At 38.1% G+C, this 21991-nt stretch overlaps 2 protein-coding genes across 2 annotated transcripts; both read left to right on the forward strand.

Moving 5' to 3' along the window:
- The first annotated feature begins 391 nt into the window (after positions 1 to 391).
- Positions 392 to 7483, forward strand: LOC139919066 (transmembrane protease serine 9-like). The gene is made up of 11 exons (XM_071908655.2): positions 392 to 572; positions 682 to 829; positions 1013 to 1154; positions 1732 to 1992; positions 2075 to 2244; positions 3909 to 4011; positions 5606 to 5684; positions 5797 to 5944; positions 6128 to 6269; positions 6859 to 7119; positions 7202 to 7483. The coding sequence occupies exons 1-11, from the start codon at positions 512 to 514 to the stop codon at positions 7370 to 7372; spliced, it is 1686 nt and encodes a 561-aa protein (XP_071764756.2). The 5' UTR covers positions 392 to 511; the 3' UTR covers positions 7373 to 7483.
- Positions 7484 to 8461: 978 nt separating this feature from the next.
- Positions 8462 to 13241, forward strand: LOC139919068 (granzyme B-like). The gene is made up of 5 exons (XM_078285656.1): positions 8462 to 8507; positions 11069 to 11211; positions 11405 to 11542; positions 12673 to 12927; positions 13010 to 13241. Exons 1-5 carry the CDS (start codon positions 8462 to 8464, stop codon positions 13181 to 13183), a joined length of 756 nt encoding a protein of 251 aa, XP_078141782.1. The 3' UTR covers positions 13184 to 13241.
- The last annotated feature ends 8750 nt before the right edge of the window (positions 13242 to 21991 follow it).

Raw genomic sequence — 21991 nt, forward strand, 5'->3', positions numbered from 1 at the left:
ACTGCACACAGGTTCATACAGGATCAAAAGTTCATTATGATAACTAGGGTCCAGGCCATGCACAGCTTTAAAATCCTAAAGCCACAGGCTGTGAGCATTAACCTAAAGTACATTGTTTCATTCTTCTTCCTTGTCAGACAGCCAGTGGATGGCAAATGAAGAGAGAGAGTGAAGAAGAGAGTGTGACAGATGTGACAGAACTCTGAGTTGAACCCATGACATACTGACTTCATGATTTGTGCTTCAGCCTGCTGAGCCACCAGAACCACAAGCAGTTGTTTTAGTCACATATAGTCACAGTTTCATTGGAAATCGTATGTGACAACACATCTCTCCACTGACCTCACTATCTTCACTAAAAGACATTAACTGTAGAGTTGCACAGGTACAGACAGGATGTGGCTGTCAGATATAAGGAAATCTAGATGGGAACCACAAGGCTGTACAGACTCTGCTGTATATAAGGATCTATTTGACACCACCATTAGACCAGGTTGAGTGTCCTGCCTGCATGATGCGTGGTTTGCACAAATTTCTGCTTTTTCATGTTCTGACATGTCTGGGACAAAAAGGTAAGACTCTCTCAGGAGGAAAAACTGATTATTTATTTTTTTGGCTTACATTAACTCTTTCTGATGTATCTGTCTTTCTTTCAATTATCTATCTTTTCATTCTTTTCAGCAATTGGGAGTGAAATCATAAATGGGAAAAAGGCCCAGGAGAAGTCATTACTGTACATGGCATCAGTGCAGTTTAATGGAAACCATGTTTGTGGAGGATTCCTTGTCACCGAAGAGTTTGTAGTCACTGCTGCCCACTGCGACCTAGAGTGAGTTACTTTTCCTCTACAAGCAATCTCTGATTACTTTGATTGTAAATCAAATCACAAATTTAAAGAGTAAACACAACTTTATGTTAAATACAGCTAATAATTTCAAAAGTGATGAATAATTTTTTGGTTCACAATACATGAGAAAAACTACTGACAACCTCTCACTGATCATTTATTCAGGGAATATGGCAAAATGAGTGTTGTTCTTGGTACCCACGACCTCAAGAGAGTCAACGAGGAAACAATGAGATACGATGTAGTGAAATACAGACACCCCTCCTATGATGGTGTCCAATACGGGAATGACATCATGCTCCTCAAAGTAAGCAGATATTTATTCAACCTATTCTAATAGTAGTGAGTGACTTTGTGGCATTTTACAGTCCTCTGCAAATCCCTTGTGTTTAGTTAAGTTTCATTGTTTCGTTTCATTTAGTTCAACAATTGTATAGAAAAACAATGCATTTTAAACATTGTCAAGCGTGACATATTCAAGTCAGAGAGTTATTTCTAATGCAATTAACTAAAAATAAACATGGTGGTAAATCAGTAGCAGCATACATTAACATAATTTCAATAAAAAATATATATATATACACCGTATATCATAATATATCATAATATACAGTATACATATATATTATTATTTTGTCCAAAAAGCTAACAACAATGTTCTAAACTAAATATTCAGTTCAACAACCATTACATATAACAATTTAACTGCCAACAATAACCTTCAAATAAATCATTCTGCAGCTATATCTTGAAGCCATTGTTTGACTTTGACCCTAAAGATGTGCTGACTTGAGGTCTGTTTAACAGATGGATACAGGAAGATTGTCGTGACATTAAGCCCTTCTAGTTTTTAATTTTTACTTTTTGATTTTGTGTGTTTCTAGCTGTGTAGGAAAGCTACACTAAGCGAAACGATGAAAACAATTCAACTTCCAAGTCAGGGTGAAATCATCAAACCCAACACAAATTGCACTGTAGCCGGATGGGGATTAATTAAAACTGGCGGTACTGTTGTTGATGACCTGCTAGTCGTGGATGTGTCTACCATTGACCTGAAAGTCTGTCAGAGGGAATGGGATCATTTAATCCGTACAGCCAATATTATCTGTGCAGGTGGATATGAGACAAACAAAGGATTTTGTCAGGTGTGTTGTATTCTTTTCTCTACAAATATAAAATGTCAAGTGGTGTGAATGAACAAATTAAAATGTGTTTTTTCTCTCATAGGGTGATTCTGGTGGCCCTCTGGTGTGCAATGGGAAGGCAGTCGGCATTGTATCTTTCAACAACAACTATATCTGTGACTACCCAGATCTACCCAACGTCTACACAGAGATATCAAAATTCCTTCCCTGGATCAAAAAGATTCTCAAGAAAAAGGCATGTAAGGTGTACTAGTCTTACAGAAGAAGCTTTGTTTCAACATACTTCTGTTATATATAGAGGTATCGTAGTATCTGAGTAGTTCTGTCAATGTCTGCTACTTAACCCAATGCATAACGATTGGATTGTCTGAATCCGTTACTACTTTTAAATCACGTCTCAAGACACATTTTTATGGTTTGGCTTTTAACTGATTGTACTTCTGTGTTTCTGTCTGTTTCTATTTTCTCTGTAAAGCACTTTGTAAACTCTGTTTTTTGAAAAGTGCTATATAAATAAAGTTTATATATATTATAATAAACTTGGTTTATTCCAGATAGTTTTATTTCTAACTCTGTTTTAAATCATGAGTTTTTGAAATACTGAATTTCAGGTTACAATTGTCTCTAGGATGGATACATATCATTTTCTAATGAAGCCCCTCATACAGAGTAGAGGAGACAGGAGGTTCTGGCAGGACTCGACCCAGCAGACCAGCAGGGTCTTGTGTGTTGGCTCTAAAGGGAAGAGTCTTAACCACTCCTTTCTAACTCTCCACCCCCACTGCTGGAGATACAGAGACACTGGCCTCACAACCTGAACCCAAAAGGTCGTACAGAGCCCCACACACATTCAATAGTGTATCAACATTTGAAATTAAAAGGTGCTTCTTCCCTGCTGTTTATGCTGACGAATCTCATATTATTCTGTCTGTATCCTAGCACAAAAAAAAGCAATCTTTGTTCCATGCTTAATAAAAGCAAATTCACTATTGTGGTTTGTCTGACATCTTTTACGGTGCATGAAACACAATGTAAAAATTGCAGTATTCTTTCTTTTTTTTTTTATCAAAGAATAATATGTTTTGCTAATGAGTGATTAAAAAACATTATGATTCCTTCATCACCCAGAGATGAGGACATCAGTTGTGGTCATGGTGCAGGTGACCACAGGCTGCAGTAAGTGATGTGAAACAACACCACATCCTTTTTTCAGTGCTTCACAATCAAGAGAAACAAAAATTGACAAATGACATAGATCAATAAAACAGAAGGACAATGAGGCAGACCAGTGATAAAAAATATTGAAAAATAAAACCAAATAAAATGAAATGTTCCAACCACATTTGAATAAATAGCAGACAAGGCAAATACAATAAAATGACAGAAAAAAACAAACTAATAAGAGCTAAATATGATAAATAGGCCTTAGATAAAAATAAGTTTTTGCAGAGTGATTTAAAAGATGATACTGACTCTGCCAGCCTGAGCAGGCAAGCCGTTCCAAAGCCACGGAGCTCTGATGGAAAAAGCCCGGTCACCTCTAGTCCTTGACCTGAACACAGGAACAGTCAGAAGGTTCCTGCCTGAGGATCTCAGACTGCACACAGGTTCATACGGGAACAAAAGTTCATTATGATAACTAGGGTCCAGGCCATGCACAGCCTTAAAATCCTAAAGCCACAGGCAGTGAGCATTAAGCTAAAGTACATTGTTTCACTCTTCTTCCTTGTCAGCTACCAGCACAACACTGCAACATTATTAAATTGAAAGAAAATGTGGCTGCCATGGGCATGAAAATAAAAACTGATTTGCCAAATTATAGGTCAAAATTTGACTGATGAAGGAGATTTTTTTTAATAAATGGAAGACAGCCACACTGATAGGCAGGTTAATTAAATCTCAATTTGTGACTTCAGTGGACTTGCACTGATGGAGATGCTGCGCCCTCTCATGGTCAAAAGGCAGAACGACTATAAAATTCTTATTTCAAACATGTCTGACTCTGGCCCTCTCTGCTGGGTATAATGAGGTACTGACCAGATAACAACAGCAAGAGGTATTGCATCTATATGCAATACTACATCTGTTGGTATCTGACTGGATTGGTAAAGACAAAACAATAAAGATGTGATGTAGTCAGACTTGTATAGTACTGCAGACACACTGAAGAATGTGTCCTTATCTGAGATACTTCTTACAAGTCACATTTTTTTTTGAAATGCTTTCAATTGTGAATTCAGAAAACACACAAAACAGAAAAAGTACATCCCAAACAGGGTCAGAGTGTGTGTATGTGTGTGTGTGTGTGTGTGTGTGTGTGTGTGTGTGTGTGTGTGTGTGTGTGTGAGTGTGTGTGTGTGTGTGTGTGTGTGTGTGTGTGAGAGAGAGAGAGAGAGAGAGAGAGAGAGAGAGAGAGAGCATGATTGCCAGATGTGTGCCTGTGCCTCATATATGTGAGTGCACATGTGTACATGTGTGAGAGCACTAGACAACACTACCTGCAGGCAAGGAAATGAACAGAAAGGAAGGCTGGTAGGGAGAGACCATGCAATTATGCATCCAAATACAATAAACCCAACATCTAACGGACATGGAAAGAAAACTCCAATGATTTTGCATGCCTGAGTTTGTGTATGCATGTGCCTGCATACATGTATATATGTTTATGTGCAGGTGGGTATTTGTTTGCATCATATGAAAGCATATTTTCCAGTTGATACATAAGATTAATTATCATCACTCTAAATTGACTAAAGGCATGTTTAATTCTGGTCAATTAAAACATTAACAGACTGAGTAATAATATTGCTGTGGTCATCTAGCAGTCATTTATATGATGAAGGTAATTTAGATTGAAACATTTGGTCTGTAGAGCATTAAGTGGTTTCATGAATGTGAGAACATCAATGCTCAAGTCTGAAGATGGTAACTGTGGTTTCCAGCTTCTGTGTTTCCTCTATTTGGTCAGGGGGGAAAGGAAATGTTTGAGTGTGCGGTGAACACAACTGTCAAAAGATGATAACACAAAGATTAATAATCGCATAGATCCTCACCACAACTAACGGTTACTAAAAGTGGAGCATCTTAGTGTTGCATCTTAGCTCAAGTGTAATTTCATTTGCATTTATTCATCAAGCTAAAGTTGGCTTGATATGGTAGCACACAATAAGAGTGAAAATGTAACTAAATTGTTATACTTTATCTTATATAGTTTTTTTTATTGTAACACTTCAAGATTTTAGCTTTTATTTGTGTATTATTTATATTTATTAGGTATTATACAATGGATGGCAAATTAAATGAATGGTGGAAGAGAGTGTGACAGATGTGACAGAACTCTGAGTTGAACCCATGACATACTGACTTCATGATATGTGCTTCAGCCTGCTGAGCCACCAGAAACACAAGCAGTTGTTTTAGTCACAGTTTCATTGGATATAGTATGTGAGACCTCACTAAAACCACTGACCTCACTAAAAGACATTAAGTGCAGAGTTGCACAGGTACAGACAGGATGTGGCTGTAAGAGTTCAGATATAAGATAATCTAGATGGGAACGACAAGGCAGACTCTGCTGTATATAAGGATCTATTTGACACCACCATGAGACCAGGTTGAGTGTCCTGCCTGCATGATGCGTGGTTTGTACAAATTTCTGCTTTTTCATGTTCTGACATGTCTGGGACAAAAAGGTAAGACTCTCTCAGGAGGAAAAACTGATTAGTATTTATTTGTTTGGCTTACATTAACTATTTGTAATTTATCTTCCTTTCTTTCATTTATCTCTCTTTTCATTCTCTTCAGCACTTGGGAGTGAAATCATAAATGGGAAAAAGGCCCAGGAGAAGTCATTACTGTACATGGCATCAGTGCAGATTGATGGAAACCATGTTTGTGGAGGATTCCTTGTCACCGAAGAGTTTGTAGTCACTGCTGCCCACTGCGACCCGGAGTGAGTTACTTTTCCTCTACAAGCAATCTCTGATTACTTTGATTGTAAATCAAATCACAAATTTAAAGAGTAAACACAACTTTATGTTACATACAGCTAATAATTTCAAAAGTGATGAATAATTTTTTGGTTCACACTACATGAAAAAAACTATTGACAACCTCTCACTGATCATTTATTCAGGGAATATGGCAAAATGAGTGTTGTTCTTGGTACCCACGACCTCAAGAGAGTCAACGAGGAAACAATGAGATACGATGTAGTGAAATACAGACACCCCTCCTATGATGATGTCCAATACGGGAATGACATCATGCTGCTCAAAGTAAGCAGATATTTATTCAACCTATTCTAATAGTAGTGAGTGACTTTGTGGCATTTTACAGTCCTCTGCAAATCCCTTGTGTTTAGTTAAGTTTCATTGTTTCGTTTCATTTAGTTCAACAATTGTATAGAAAAACAATGCATTTTAAACATTGTCAAGCGTGACATATTCAAGTCAGAGAGTTATTTCTAATGCAATTAACTGTAAAGATAAACATGGTGGTAATTCAGTAGCAGCATACATTAAAATAATTTCAATAAAATATATATATATATATATATATATACACCGTATATCATAATATATCATAATATACAGTATACATATATATTATTATTTCGTCCAAAAAGCTAACAACAATGTTCTAAACTAACTATTCAGTTCAACAACCATTACATATAACACTTTAACTGCCAACAATAACCTTCAAATAAATCATTCTGCAGCTCTATCTTGCAGCCATTATTTGACTTTGACCCTAAAGATGTGCTGACTTGAGGTCTGTTTGACAGATGGATACAGGAAGATTGTCGTGACATTAAGCCCTTCTAGTTTTTAATTTTTACTTTTTGATTTTGTGTGTTTCTAGCTGTGTAGGAAAGCTACACTAAGCGAAACGATGAAAACAATTCAACTTCCAAGTCAGGGTGAAATCATCAAACCCAACACAAATTGCACTGTAGCCGGATGGGGATTAATTAAAACTGGCGGTACTGTTGTTGATGACCTGCTAGTCGTGGATGTGTCTACCATTGACCTGAAAGTCTGTCAGAGGGAATGGGATCATTTAATCTGTACAGCCAATATTATCTGTGCAGGTGGATATGAGACAAACAAAGGATTTTGTCAGGTGTGTTGTATTCTTTTCTCTACAAATATAAAATGTCAACTGGTGTGAATGAACAAATTAAAATGTGTTTTTTCTCTCATAGGGTGATTCTGGTGGCCCTCTGGTGTGCAATGGGAAGGCAGTCGGCATTGCATCTTTCAACAACAACTATATCTGTGACTACCCAGATCTACCCAATGTCTATACAGAGATATCAAAATTCCTTCCCTGGATCAAAAAGATTCTCAAGAAAAAGGCATGCAAGGTGTACTAGTCTTACAGAAGAAGCTTTGTTTCAACATACTTCTACTATATATAGAGGTATCGTAGTATCTGAGTAGTTCTGTCAATGTCTGCTGCTTAACCCAATGCATAATAAACTTGGTTTATTCCAAATTATGTTTTGTTTCTGACTCCATGCTCCAGAATGATATAAGACACAGAACAATGTATAAGTTAATAAAAAATGCAAGGCCTTTTTTCCAACAATATATTGACAAAGCCTCTCAGGTTAAGTTTGATGTTGTATGTTCAATGGACATACAGTAGGGTTCAGTGATCAGGCACAAGCAGTCTTCAATTTTCTTCTGTTTTAGACATAAAATACAATAGAAGAAGTTTCTAAAATCAGATAAATTTTGAAAACATTTGAAAAATGCCTACTCCCACAAAATGATTGTTGGTATGATAGTAAACCACATTATGGGTTACTATATAAAAATAACTAAACTAATATACTAAACTTATGAGTCATCATTAGAATTTTGCTTACAAAATAGTTCTGTTTTAAATCATGTGTTTTTGAAATACTGAATTTCAGGTGGCAATTGTTTCTAGGATGGATACATATCATTTTCTAATGAAGCCCCTCATACAGAGTAGAGGAGACAGGAGGTTCTGGCAGGACTCGACCCAGCAGACCAGCAGGGTCTTGTGTGTTGGCTCTAAAGGGAAGAGTCTTAACCACTCCTTTCTAACTCTCCACCCCCACTGCTGGAGATACAGAGACACTGGCCTCACAACCTGAACCCAAAAGGCCGTACAGAGCCCCACACACATTCAATAGTGTATCAACATTTTAGATTAAAAGACCCTTCTTCCCTGCTCTTTAGGCTGACGAATCTTGTATTATTCTGTCTGTATCCTATCACAAAAACAAAATAAAAAAAATACTAAAGCAATCTTTGTTCCATGCTTAATAAAAGCAAATTCACTATTGTGGTTTGTCTGACATCTTTTATGGTGCATGAAACAGAATGTAAAAATTGCAGTATTCTTTTTTTTTTTTTTTTTTTTTATCAAAGAATAATATGTTTTGCTAATGAGTGATTAAAAAACATTATGACTCCTTCATCACCCAGAGATGAGGACATCAGTTGTGGTCATGGTGCAGGTGACCACAGGCTGCAGTAAGTGATGTGAAACAACACCACAACCTTTTTTCAGTGCTTCACAATCAAGACAAACAAAAGATTGACAAATGATATAGATCAATAAAACAGGACAATGAGGCAGACCAGTGATAAAAATAAATAAATTAATAAAACCAAATAAAATTAAATGTTCCAACCACATTTGAATAAATAGCAGACAAGGCAAATACAATAAAATGACAGAAAAAAACAAACTAATAAGAGCCAAAGATTATAAATAGGCCTTAGATAAAAATAAGTTTTTGCAGAGTGATTTAAAAGATGATACTGACTCTGCCAGCCTGAGCAGGCAAGCCGTTCCAAAGCCACGGAGCTCTGATGGAAAAAGCCCGGTCACCTCTAGTCCTTGACCTGAACACAGGAACAGTCAGAAGGTTCCTGCCTGAGGATCTCAGACTGCACACAGGTTCATACGGGAACAAAAGTTCATTATGATAACTAGGGTCCAGGCCATGCACAGCTTTAAAATCCTAAAGCCACAGGCAGTGAGCATTAAGCTAAAGTACATTGTTTCATTCTTCTTGCTTGTCAGCTACCAGCACAACACTGCAACATTATTAAATTGAAAGAAAATGTGGCTGCCATGGGCATGAAAATAAAAACTGATTTGCCCAATTACAGGTCAAAATTTGACTGATGAAGGAGATTTTTTTTTTAAATAAATGGAAGACAGCCACACTGATAGGCAGGTTAATTAAAAGCTCAATTTGTGACTTCAGTAGACTTGCACTGATGGAGATGCTGCGCCCTCTCATGGTCAAAAGGCAGAACGACTATAAAATTCTTATTTCAAACATGTCTGACTCTGGCCCTCTCTGCTGGGTATAATGAGGTACTGACCAGATAATAACAGCAAGAGGTATTGCATCTATATGCAATACTACATCTGTTGGTATCTGACTGGATTGGTAAAGACAAAAAAACTAATGATGTGATGTAGTCAGACTTGTATAGTACTGCAGACACACTGAAGAATGTGTCCTTATCTGAGATACTTCTTACAAGTCACATTTTTTTTTGAAATGCTTTCAATTGTGAATTCAGAAAACATACAAAACAGAAAAAGTACATCCCAAACAGGGTCAGAGTGTGTGTGTGTGTGAGTGTGCGCTTGTGTGTGTGTATGTGAGAGAGAGAGAGAGAGAGAGAGAGAGAGAGAGAGCATGATTGGCAGATGTGTGCCTGTGCCTCATATATGTGAGTGCACATGTGTACATGTGTGAGAGCACTAGACAACACTACCTGCAGGCAAGGCAATGAACAGAAAGGAAGGCTGGTAGGGAGAGACCATGCAATTATGCATCTAAATACAGTAAACCCAACATCTAATGGACATGGAAAGAAAACTCCAATGATTTTGCATGCCTGATTTTGTGTATGCATGTGCCTGCATACATGTATATGTGTTTATGTGCAGGTGGGTATTTGTTTGCATCATATGAAAGCATATTTTCCAGTTGATACATAAGATTAATTATCATCACTCTAAATTGACTAAAGGCATGTTTAATTCTGGTCAATTAAAACATTAACAGACTGAGTAATAATATTGCTGTGGTCATCTAGCAGTCATTTATATGATGAAGGTAATTTAGATTGAAACATTTGGTCTGTAGAGCATTAAGTGGTTTCATGAATATGAGAACATCAATGCTCAAGTCTGAAGATGGTAACTGTGGTTTCCAGCTTCTGTGTTTCCTCTATTTGGTCAGGGGGGAAAGGAAATGTTTGAGTGTGCGGTGAACACAACTGTCAAAAGATGATAACACAAAGATTAATAATCGCATAGATCCTCACCACAACTAGTGCTTATTAAAAGTGGAGCATCTTACTGTTGCATCTTAGCTTAAGTGTAATTTCATTTGCATTTATTCATCAAGCTAAAGTTGGCTTGATATGGTAGCACACAATAAGAGTGAAAATGTAACTAAATTGTTATACTTTATCTTATATAGTTTTTTTTATTGTAACACTTCAAGATTTTAGCTTTTATTTGTGTATTATTTATATTTATTAGGTATTATACAATGGATGGCAAATTAAATGAATGGTGGAAGAGAGTGTGACAGATGTGACAGAACTCTGAGTTGAACCCATGACATACTGACTTCATGATATGTGCTTCAGCCTGCTGAGCCACCAGAAACACAAGCAGTTGTTTTAGTCACAGTTTCATTGGATATAGTATGTGAGACCTCACTAAAACCACTGACCTCACTAAAAGACAATTGCACAGGTACAGACAGGATGTGGCTGTAAGAGTTCAGATATAATATAATCTAGATGGGAATGACAAGGCAGACTCTGCTGTATATAAGGATCTATTTGAGACCACCATGAGACCAGGTTGAGTGTCCTGCCTGCATGATGCGTGGTTTGCACAAATTTCTGCTTTTTCATGTTCTGACATGTCTGGGACAAAAAGGTAAGACTCTCTCAGGAGGAAAAACTGATTAGTATTTATTTGTTTGGCTTACATTAATTATTCGTGATTTATATTTCTTTCTTTCATTTATCTATCTTTTCATTCTTTTCAGCACTTGGGAGTGAAATCATGAATGGGAAAAAGGCCCAGAAGAAGTCATTCCTCTACGTGGCATCAGTGCAGATTGATGGAAAACATGTATGTGGAGGATTCCTTGTCAACAAAGAGTTTGTAGTCACTGCTGCCCACTGCGACCCGGAAGTGAGTTACTTTTCCTCTACAAGCAATCTTTGATTACTTTGATTGTAAATCAAATCAGAAATTTAAAGAGTAAACACAACTTTATGTTACATACAGCAAATATTTTCAAAAGTGATGAATAATCTTTTGGTTCACATTACATGAGAAAAACTATTGACAACCTCTCACTGATCATTTATTCAGGACAAATGCCAAAATGAGTGTTGTTCTTGGTACCCACAACCTCAAGAGAGTCAATGAGAAAACAATGAGATACGATGTAGTGAAATACAAACACCCCTCCTTTGTGAACGTCTCATCTGGGAATGACATCATGCTCCTCAAAGTAAGCAGATATGTATTCAACCTAAAGTCATGAGTAGTCATGAGTGACATTGTGGCATTTTACAGTCCTCTGCAAATCCTTTGTGTTTAGTTAAGTTTTTGTTTCGTTTCATTTAGTTCAACAATTGTAAAAAATGTAATGTATAGAAAAACATTGTCAAGCATGACACATTAAAATCAGAGACTTACTTCTAACGCAATTAAATGTAAAAAAAAAAAAACATGGTGGTAAATCAGTAGCAGCATACATTAACATTACAATAAAAAATAAAAAAAATAAAAAATTATATATATATATATATTTATATATATACATACACACACATACAGTATATATATATATCTAATATATATATATATATATATATATATATATATATACATATATATATATATATATATATATAGTATGTACTGTATATATATGTATATATATATATTTATTTTTTAATTTTTTTTTTTTTTGCAAGTTGGTAGTTCTAATAGAGCTCAACAGTGACCGCCCACTTTTGAACGGCTCCGGTTCCAGGAAGTGAATTTCCCATTCATTCCTCCATTGACGTTTCAGAAAATCCTTATATAAAGAGTTTTAAGCCTGTAACCAAGCCAACAAACTACGAGATGAATCGTGACCATAAAACATTTGATTCGGAGCAAAAAAAATTGGAAAACAGAAAAAAAGGCAACGTTTTTTTTTTTTTTTTTTTTTTCCCGTTTTCCAATTTATTTATTTTTTGCTCCAAATCAAATGTTTTATGGTCACGATTCATCTCGTAGTTTGTTGGCTTGGTTACAGGCTTAGAACTCTTTATATAAGGATTTTCTGAAACGTCAATGGAGGAATGAATGGGAAATTCACTTCCTGGAACCGGAGCCGTTCAAAAGTGGGCAGTCACTGTTGAGCTCTATACACACTATATTATAATTCTGTACAAAAAGCTAACAACAACGTTCAAATAAATCATTCTGCAGCTCTATCTTGCAGCCATTGTTTGACTTTGACCCTAAAGATGTGCTGACTTGAGGTCTGTTTAACAGATGGATACAGGAAGATTGTCGTGACATTAAGCCCTTCTAGTTTTTAATTTTTACTTGATTTTGATTTCTTTACTTGATTTTGTGTGTTTCTAGCTGTGTAGGAAAGCTACACTAAGCAAAACAATGAAAACAATTAAACTTCCAAGTCAGGGTGAAATCGTCAAACCCCACATAAAGTGCACTGTAGCCGGATGGGGATTCATTAAAACTGGTGGACAGAATGTTGATGACCTGCGAGTCGTGGATGTGTCTACCATTGACCTGAAAGTCTGTCAGAGGGCATGGAAACGCCTTCTAGCCAATATTATCTGTGCAGGTGGATATAAGACAAAAAAAGGATTTTGTCAGGTGTGTTGTATTCCTTTCTCTACAAATATAAAATGTCAAGTGGTATGAATGAACAAATTAAGATGTGTTTTTTCTCTCATAGGGTGATTCTGGTGGCCCTCTGGTGTGCAATGGGAAGGCAGTCGGCATTGCATCTTTCAACAACAAAGTTAAAAAGTGTGACTACCCAGATCTACCCAACGTCTACACAGAGATATCAAAATTCCTTCCCTGGATCAAAAAGATTCTCAAGAAAAAGGCATGTAAGGTGTACTAGTCTTACACAAGAAGCTTTGTTTCAACATACTTCTACTATATATAGAGGTATCGTAGTATCTGAGTAGTTCTGTCAATGTCTGCTGCTTAACCTAATGCATAATAAACTTGGTTTATTCCAAATTATGTTTTGTTTCTGACTCCATGCTCCAGAACGATATAAGACACAGAACAATGTATAAGTTAATAAAAAATGCAAGGCCTTTTTTCCAACAATATATTGACAAAGCCTCTCAGGTTAAGTTTGATGTTGTATGTTCAATGGACATACAGTAGGGTTCAGTGATCAGGCACAAGCAGTCTTCAATTTTCTTCTGTTTTAGACATAAAATACAATGTGAGAAGTTTATGTCTAAAATCAAATATCCAACATTTGAAAAATGCCTACTCCCACAAAATGATTGCTGCTATGAAAGCAAACCACATTATGGGTTACTATATACTAAACCTATGAGTCATCATTAGACCTTTGCTTACAAAATAGTTTTGTTCTAAATCATCTGTTTTTGGATACATATCATTTTCTAATGAAGCCCCTCATACAGAGTAGAGGAGACAGGAGGTTCTGGCAGGACTCGACCCAGCAGACCAGCAGGGTCTTGTGTGTTGGCTCTAAAGGGAAGAGTCTTAACCACTCCTTTCTAACTCTCCACCCCCACTGCTGGAGATACAGAGACACTGGCCTCACAACCTGAACCCAAAAGGTCGTACAGAGCCCCACACACATTCAATAGTGTATCAACATTTGAAATTAAAAGGTGCTTCTTCCCTGCTGTTTATGCTGACGAATCTCATATTATTCTGTCCGTATCCTAGCACAAAAAAAAAGCAATCTTTGTTCCATGCTTAATAAAAGCAAATTCACTATTGTGGTTTGTCTGACATCTTTTACGGTGTATGAAACACAATGTAAAAATTGCAGTATTCTTTATTTCTTTTTTTTTTTATCAAAGAATAATATGTTTTGCTAATGAGTGATTAAAAAACATTATGACTCCTTCATCACCCAGAGATGAGGACATCAGTTGTGGTCATGGTGCAGGTGACCACAGGCTGCAGTAAGTGATGTGAAACAACACCACATCCTTTTTTCAGTGCTTCACAATCAAGAGAAACAAAAAATTGACAAATGACATAGATCAATAAAACACGACAAAGAGGCAGAGCGGTGATAAAAATAAATAAATAAATAAAACCAAATAAAATGAAATGTTCCAGCCACAATTGAATAAATAACAGACAAGACAAATACAATAAAATGACAGAAAGAAAAAAAAAGTGCCAAAGATTATAAATAGGCCTTAGATAAAAGTACATTTTGGAGAGTGATTTAAAAGATGATACTGACTCTGCCAGCCTGAGCAGCCAAGCCGCTCTCAGACAGCCAGTGGATGGCAAATGAAGAGAGAGAGTGAAGAAGAGAGTCTGACAGATGTGACAGAACTCTGAGTTGAACCCATGACATACTGACTTCATGATATGTGCTTCAGCCTGCTGAGCCACCAGAACCACAAGCAGTTGTTTTAGTCACATATAGTTACAGTTTCCCTGGAAATATTATGTGAGAACACATCTCTCCACTGACCCCAACATCTTCACTAAAAGACATGTAGAGTTGCACAGGTACAGACAGGATGTGGCTATAAAGGCCTGGATATGCTTCCTCAGAACTGCTTCTGAGAACCTCCCAAAACGAACTTCCAGAAGCCCTGAACCTTCATGGTTCTTCAGAACAATAGGGTCTGTAGGAGGAGCTGCAGGCTGTCTGTCAAACAAGGGGGAGGGGTGGTAAACAGGAACTAGTCATGGGTCAGAGGTGAAAGCCTGTGTTTCCTGTTGTCTGTTCAAAGAAATGGCGGCAGGCTTGTTTCCCATGTCACAGGTTTATTTGTGGCGCTCTGCTACAATATCGGCACGAGCCACCACAAAATCAAAAGTTGGTCAGCATATATAAATTGATCTAAAGCGATCCGTAGGGCTGCGCGTCGCGTTATGTTCTCTGTCGCACCAGAGACTGATCTCACCGGCGCTCACAGCTGCTGCTTGTAAACTCCAAAGTGGATTCAAAAAGCCAAAGCAGCCACTGTAATTTTACGCACAGCTATTACGCACGGCACCATAGGTCATTTAACTGATAAACGTGTCGCGCTAGCCGAGCATTGCTCCCACACACACTGGGCCCCACTCTCTGCCGTTAATTCGCATACATCCATGTCTTCCGTTGCCTATAAACCTCAACGTTAGGTAACGTTATTAGCTGTGGTACTTAAGTGACGTTAGTGTAATTATTTAACCGATAACTGTGTCAGTGCAGTGAATTCGAACTGAACACACGTGCTGTGGGTCTGTACAGGATCTGTGCTTATATGTTTTACCATGAGTGATTAAAAAAATTATGATTTCTTCATCACCCAGACATGAGGACATCAGTTGTGGTCATGGTGCAGGTGACCACAGTCTGCAGTAAGTGATGCGAAACAACACCACATCCTTTTTTCAGTGCTTCACACTCAAGACAAACAAAAGATTGACAAATGACATAGATCAATAAAACAGAAGCCCCCCGCCCCCGCCCAAAAAAAAAACAAAAACAAAAACAAAAAAAAATAAGAGCCAAAGATTATATAAAAGGCCTTAGATAAAAATAAGTTTTTGCAGAGTGATTTAAAAGATGATACTGACTCTGCCAGCCTGAGCAGGCAAACCGTTCCAAAGCCACGGAGCCCTGATGGAAAAAGCCCGGTCACCTCTAGTCCTTGACCTGGAAACAGGAACAGTCAGAAGGTTCCTGCCTGAGGATCTCAGACTGCACACAGGTTCATACAGGATCAAAAGTTCATTATGATAACTAGGGTCCAGGCCATGCACAGCCTTAAAATCCTAAAGCTACAGGCAGTGAGCATTAAGCTAAAGTACATTGTTTCACTCTTCTTCCTTGTCAGCTACCAGCACAACACTGCAACATTATTAAATTGAAAGAAAATGTGGCTGCCATGGGCATGAAAATAACACTGATTTGCCCAATTACATGTCAAAATTAGACTGATGAAGGAGATTTTTTAATAAATGCCCCAAGAAAGACAGCTACACTGATAAGAGGATTTATGAAAAAGCTCAATTTGTGACTTCAGTGGACTTGCACTGATGGAGATGCTGTGCCCTCTCATGGTCAAAAGGCAGAACAACTTTTAAAGTCTTACTTCAAACATGTCTGACTCTGGCCCTCTCTGCTGGGTATAATGAGGTACTGACCAGATAATAACAGCAAGAGGTATTGCATCTATATGCAATACTACATCTGTTGGTATCTGACTGGATTGGTAAAGACAAAAAAACTAATGATGTGATGTAGTCAGACTTGTATAGTACTGCAGACACACTGAAGAATGTGTCCTTATCTGAGATACTTCTTACTAGTCAAGTCACATTTATTTATGAAATGCTCTCAGTTGTGAATTCAGAAAATAAAGCCATAAATTCAGATAAAAATAAATAAATAAAAAAGACAGAAAAAGTACGTCCCAGACTTTAAGAAACGGGTCAGAACTTGTGTGTGTGTGTGTGTGTGTGTGTGTGTGTGTGTGTGTGTGTGCTTGTGTGTTATGTACTGTGTGAGTGTGTGTGTGTGTGTGTGTGAGAAAGAGAGAGAGAGCGCACCCTTATCTGTGTGAGTGCATATATGTACATGTGTGAGAGCACTAGACAATACTACCTGCAGGCAAGGAAATGAGCAGAAAGTAAGGCTGGTATGGAGAGACCATGCAATTATGTATCTAAATACAGTAAACCCAACATCTACATGCGTGTTCATGTGCAAGTGGGTATTTGTTTAGTTTCCAGTTGATACATAAGATCAAGGGAATTTAGATGGAAACATTTGGTCTGTAGAGAGTTAAGTGGTTTCATGAATGTGAGAACATCAGTGCTCAAATCTGAGGCTGGAAACTGCGGTTTCAGTTTCCATGTTTCCTCTATTTTTTCAACGTGCAAAGAAATGTCATATGTATATGTCACACAACAAATGTGACACACAGAAACTGGAAACTCAGATTTGAGAATTCATTTTCTCACATTTCTAAAACCACTTAATTCTCTAGACCAAATGTTTCCATCTACAGCAGAGATATGCCTCAGTCTGTTAATGTTTTAATTGACCAGAATTAAACATGTCTTTAATCAATGAAGTGTGATGATAATTAATCCTAAATACTTTCATATGAAGCAAATACCCACCTGCACATAAACAGATATACATGTATGCAGGCACACTCATACATAAAATCAGGCATGCAAAATCATTGGATGCACGCATGGATTTTTTCATTGACACTTCAAGATTTTAGCTTTATCTTTATAGTATTTAGGTGTTATACAGTGGATGGCCAATGAAATGAATGGTGGAAGAGAATGTGACAGATGTTCAGGGTTCAATTTCAGATCTCCTTTTGTTCTTTTTATACCTGCATCCACTAAGTAAAATTATTCAGAAGTACAACATATCCTTTCATGTGTATGTCTACATATTTTATTTTTTCTGCTCTTGTGTTTTTATTCTTCTTGTATTTTTATTCTTGTTCAAGTTCAAGTTTGTTTATTTATATATCCCTTTATCACAAGCATGTCTCAGAGGACTTTACAGAGAATGAGCCTAACTAGATCTAACTAAACAAAAACCAGTGGTGAACAAAATGATATAGGACAAGTATAGCGAAAAGCACAAGACAGACAAGAGCAGATTCTAGCAAGACAAACAATCTACCTATTCTACGTAGCCTAACCTACCCGGCACCCCCAGCCTTAGACCCTAATTGCACACAAGGAAAAACTCCCAAGAAAAACCTTAGTAGGAAAACTTGGAAGAAACCTTGGGCGGGCTGAGGCAAAGAGGGAACCTGAGAAAGAGGAGAGAAACAGCTGCACACAAAGACAACGAACACCCGGAGTAAGAAACACATCCAGGTGGGAGCAGCATCAGGGACGGACTAAGGCCAACACCGACGACCGTCAGAGCTGGGGCAGCACCTGTCTGCTGACAGCTGGAAGACTGAGCCAGAATCTGAGAAAAGGGGGGAGAAAACCAGCCGCACACACACACACACACACACACTGCAGCTGTGCAAATGCAGCACATAAACCCAGACATATTTGGTCACAGACACACAGACAGCAAATAGAAAGTGATTAGACACAGTGTAACCAGGAGGCAGCCCTAAGCTATGTTCCCAATGTCAAATTCCTATATAAATACTGTCTGAGCTAAGGTAGAAGAATAGACTGTGTCGATCCCAAGCCAACGGTGCTATGGTAGGTCGTGTGATTGCGAGAATATGAAGGTTGTGAATCTAGATTTGAAGATTTCGACAGAATTAGCTTCGCTGACTGTAAGAGGTAGCTGGCTCCAGAGATAGGGAGCTCAGTAGGAGAACACTCTACTGCCTGCTGATTTTTTCTTGATTCTAGGGATAGTAAGGTAACCAGCGTCCTGGGATCGGAGGGCGGGAATGCAAGGGATGATGACGGGACGATTTCTATGCTAACAGAAGCACCTTAAAGTCAGATCTGGCTTGAATTGGGAGCCAGTGAAGGGAGGTCAGGATTGGAGTAATGTGGTCAAATTTTCTAGTTGTGTAGTATTCTGGCGGCAGCATTTTGCACGAATACGACATTACAATAATTGAGCCTTGATATGGCATCCGCCATATTTAGCAGGGAACGAATTTTCGAGATGTTGCGAAGGTGGAAAAATGCTATCTTAATGATTTCCTTAATGTGAGCATCGAATGAGAGAGCTGAGTTGAAAGTAACACCAAGGCTTTTAACTGTGGAACTCTGGAGAATTAAGCAATCCCCAAAATTGAAAGTAAGGTATGCAGCAGAAGGCAGTTGGGTTTTTGGGCCAATGACTATAGCATCTCAGTTTTGTTGGCATTTAGTCGCAAGAAGTTTTGTGACATCCATTTTGTGACAGCGATTACACATAATTGTAGGTTTGTAAGTTATGAACGGTCGTCAGCTCTAATGCGTATGTAAATTTGAGTGTCGTCTGCATAACAGTGAAATTTAATACCATAGCTGCGGAAAATTTCACCAAGAGGTAGCATGTAAATGGGGAAAAGCAAAGGTCCTAGCACAGAGCCCTGCGGTCAAGGGCGTCACTTTGTGTTGAAAAGTGGTGGGGACACAAAACATTTTTTAGACGGTCTTCAACATATGCGATTTTAGGCAATGTAATGGGGGGATCGGTATGAGGTCAGAGTAGATAATTACGGCAAGAAAAAAATTGCATAACGGCGCATCAAAAGGGCATAGCCTAGGCTACTACAGAGTCGACAATACGAAAATACTCAGCATAAAACGCTCAACAACGTCGACAAGTACAGTCACCCATATGCATCACATCCACAGCTGCAACACCATGTCAATCGAACAATGCCAATATCACATCTACTGTAGAAAGCACCAGTGCATGAAGACCTGGCTTCGCTCTTCAATGTCACAAACCCGACTCAACAGCGTGGCTGTTTGTCATGTTCACAGAGAGAGAACGGAAAACTTGGACAAGAAGAAACTGTGTCAAGAATTTGTTAAAGTTACTGATCGGCACATGCACATTTTTGGGTCATTTTAGAATCAGTCTCCCCAGCGTCCCCAGTGTAAATGACACCTGTGCCCTCTCCTGCTCTTCAGTCTCCTTTTTTCCTCCAGTGGCTCTCTCCCTCTTCCTCTTCCCTGTAACTGTTCACCTCAACAAATAATTTCATCTCTAAGTAAACTGTCCACCATGTGAGCGGTATGAAATGCTGGTATGTTTAATAGAGACTTTGCAATTACAGCCACAGCAGGTGCCATGGAGGTCCATTTGAGAACTGGCTGTGCGCAAATAATGTGAAATATAGAACAAATATAGAACAAACTGTGTGTTTTCTTATTGTGCAAATAAACCTTTCTCAAAGCGTTCTCATTTGTTAGTTAACATTTCTTGGTGCAAGCTATTTTTCAGAACATTTTTAACAAATTATGCTTTTAAAAAGTGATGGGGACAAAATCGGCCATTTCAAAAAGTGGTGGGGACATGTGTGTCCCCAGCGTCCCCAGTGTAAATGACACCTATGCCTGCGGTACGCCACAGTTAACTTTAGAGTGTTCAGATATAATATTTTTGTGTGAGACACAACGCGTTCTATTGGATAAGTAGGAATTGAGCCAGGAAAGCGCAGAGTTGCGGATGCCAACATAGTTCGCTAGGCGGTTTAGGAGAATATTATGATCGACTGTATCGAATGCCGCTCTCAAATCAAGTAAGATAATAACAGAAGAAGAGTTGGAGTCTGAGGCAAGGAGTAGGTCATTTACCACCTTTGTGAGAGCAGTCTCAGTTTTAGATTTCTTTGAGCAGATTGAGCAGGTTTAATTATGGCTGATTTGAAGGAGAAGGGCACAACGTCAGAGGAGAGAGAGGTATTGATGATGTTGAGTAGGGAGGGGCCTAATCAACTTAGTGGGAAGAGGGTCAGATAGGCTGGCTGTGGATTTAGAGGAAAGTAATTTAGAGATGGTGTCTAAGGAGACAGTCTCAAATTGCGGCTAGCACTCCATGCTAGCTGAAAGACCTCAAGTTTGGATGAGCGCCATTTGCGTTATAGCTTCAAGTCAAGCGAGTCAAGTAGAAGTAGTTGTGGAAGTATCAGTACGGCGGGTGCTGTAGGCATCAACTAGATTTGAATGCCGACAGGGCAGTTCAATTTTAAATTTAATGAGGTAATGGTCTGATAATGCCGGTGGATATGCCAGAACTTTAGTATTGCCATTAGAATGGGTCAGTGGTGGGTAGAGTACTGAAAATCTATACTCAAGTAAAAGTACAATTACTCCCATAAAAAATGACTGAAGTAAAAGTGAAAATTACCATTTGAGAAACCCACTCAAGTAAAAGTAAAAAAGTACCTGGTTAATAAATTACTCAAAGTACAAGTTACTTTCCATTTTAATATTTTTAGGGTGTGCGGGCCAGTGCAAAATAATGAAAAAACAGCACTTGTTGATAAAACTTTCTTAGCCCTTTATAAAACAGAATATAAGTCTGTTTAACTCTAGTATTTACAGACATTATCAAAGTAACCAAACCTATTACAGCCCCAAAATGCAGTAGATACCGAATACAATACAATGAATTAAAACTCAGATTTTCTGTTCTGTAGTATTACTCCCTGTACCAAGACCTCAGTCAATCAACTAGAGAATGAAAACTTCTTTGCATTCACATTTTTCATTTGGGGATACCCATTTGTTGGAAGCTGCCTCTTGTTCTGGGTTTTGCTCCGTCATCATCGCATCGTGGTCAAAAGACAGGTGATGCTTATTTTTCTTCCAGGCAGCTGGCAACTTGGCATCTGCAGTAGAGGTGCTCCTCGCGCTCTCCCCCCCCTACACTCAATCCCCGCATTTAGAGCAGACTAGTTGTAACAAAGGTATAAATGGCAAATGTAGTGAAGTAAAAAGTAGATTACTGGCTCAAAAATATACCCGAGTAAAGAGTAGAAGTACAGTTTAAAAAAAGGAACTAGAAGTATTCGTTCCTTAAAAAAAACTACTTTTTTACTCATGTGCGTTAATGCGTTACTACCCACCCCTGGAATGGGTCTGTTCGTGAATCAACTGAGTAAAGCCAAAAGTGTCAATTAGGGACGAAAAAGCTTTGCTAAGTGGATCAGTTTTACTATTTAGATGAATATTGAAATCACCGATAATTAAGATGTTGTCCGCACAAGTTACAAGGTCGGAGAGGAAATTGTAAAATTCTTCTAAAAAA

The sequence above is a fragment of the Centroberyx gerrardi genome, chromosome 9, assembly GCF_048128805.1.
Source record: "Centroberyx gerrardi isolate f3 chromosome 9, fCenGer3.hap1.cur.20231027, whole genome shotgun sequence".
NCBI classification, from domain to species: domain Eukaryota; kingdom Metazoa; phylum Chordata; class Actinopteri; order Beryciformes; family Berycidae; genus Centroberyx; species Centroberyx gerrardi.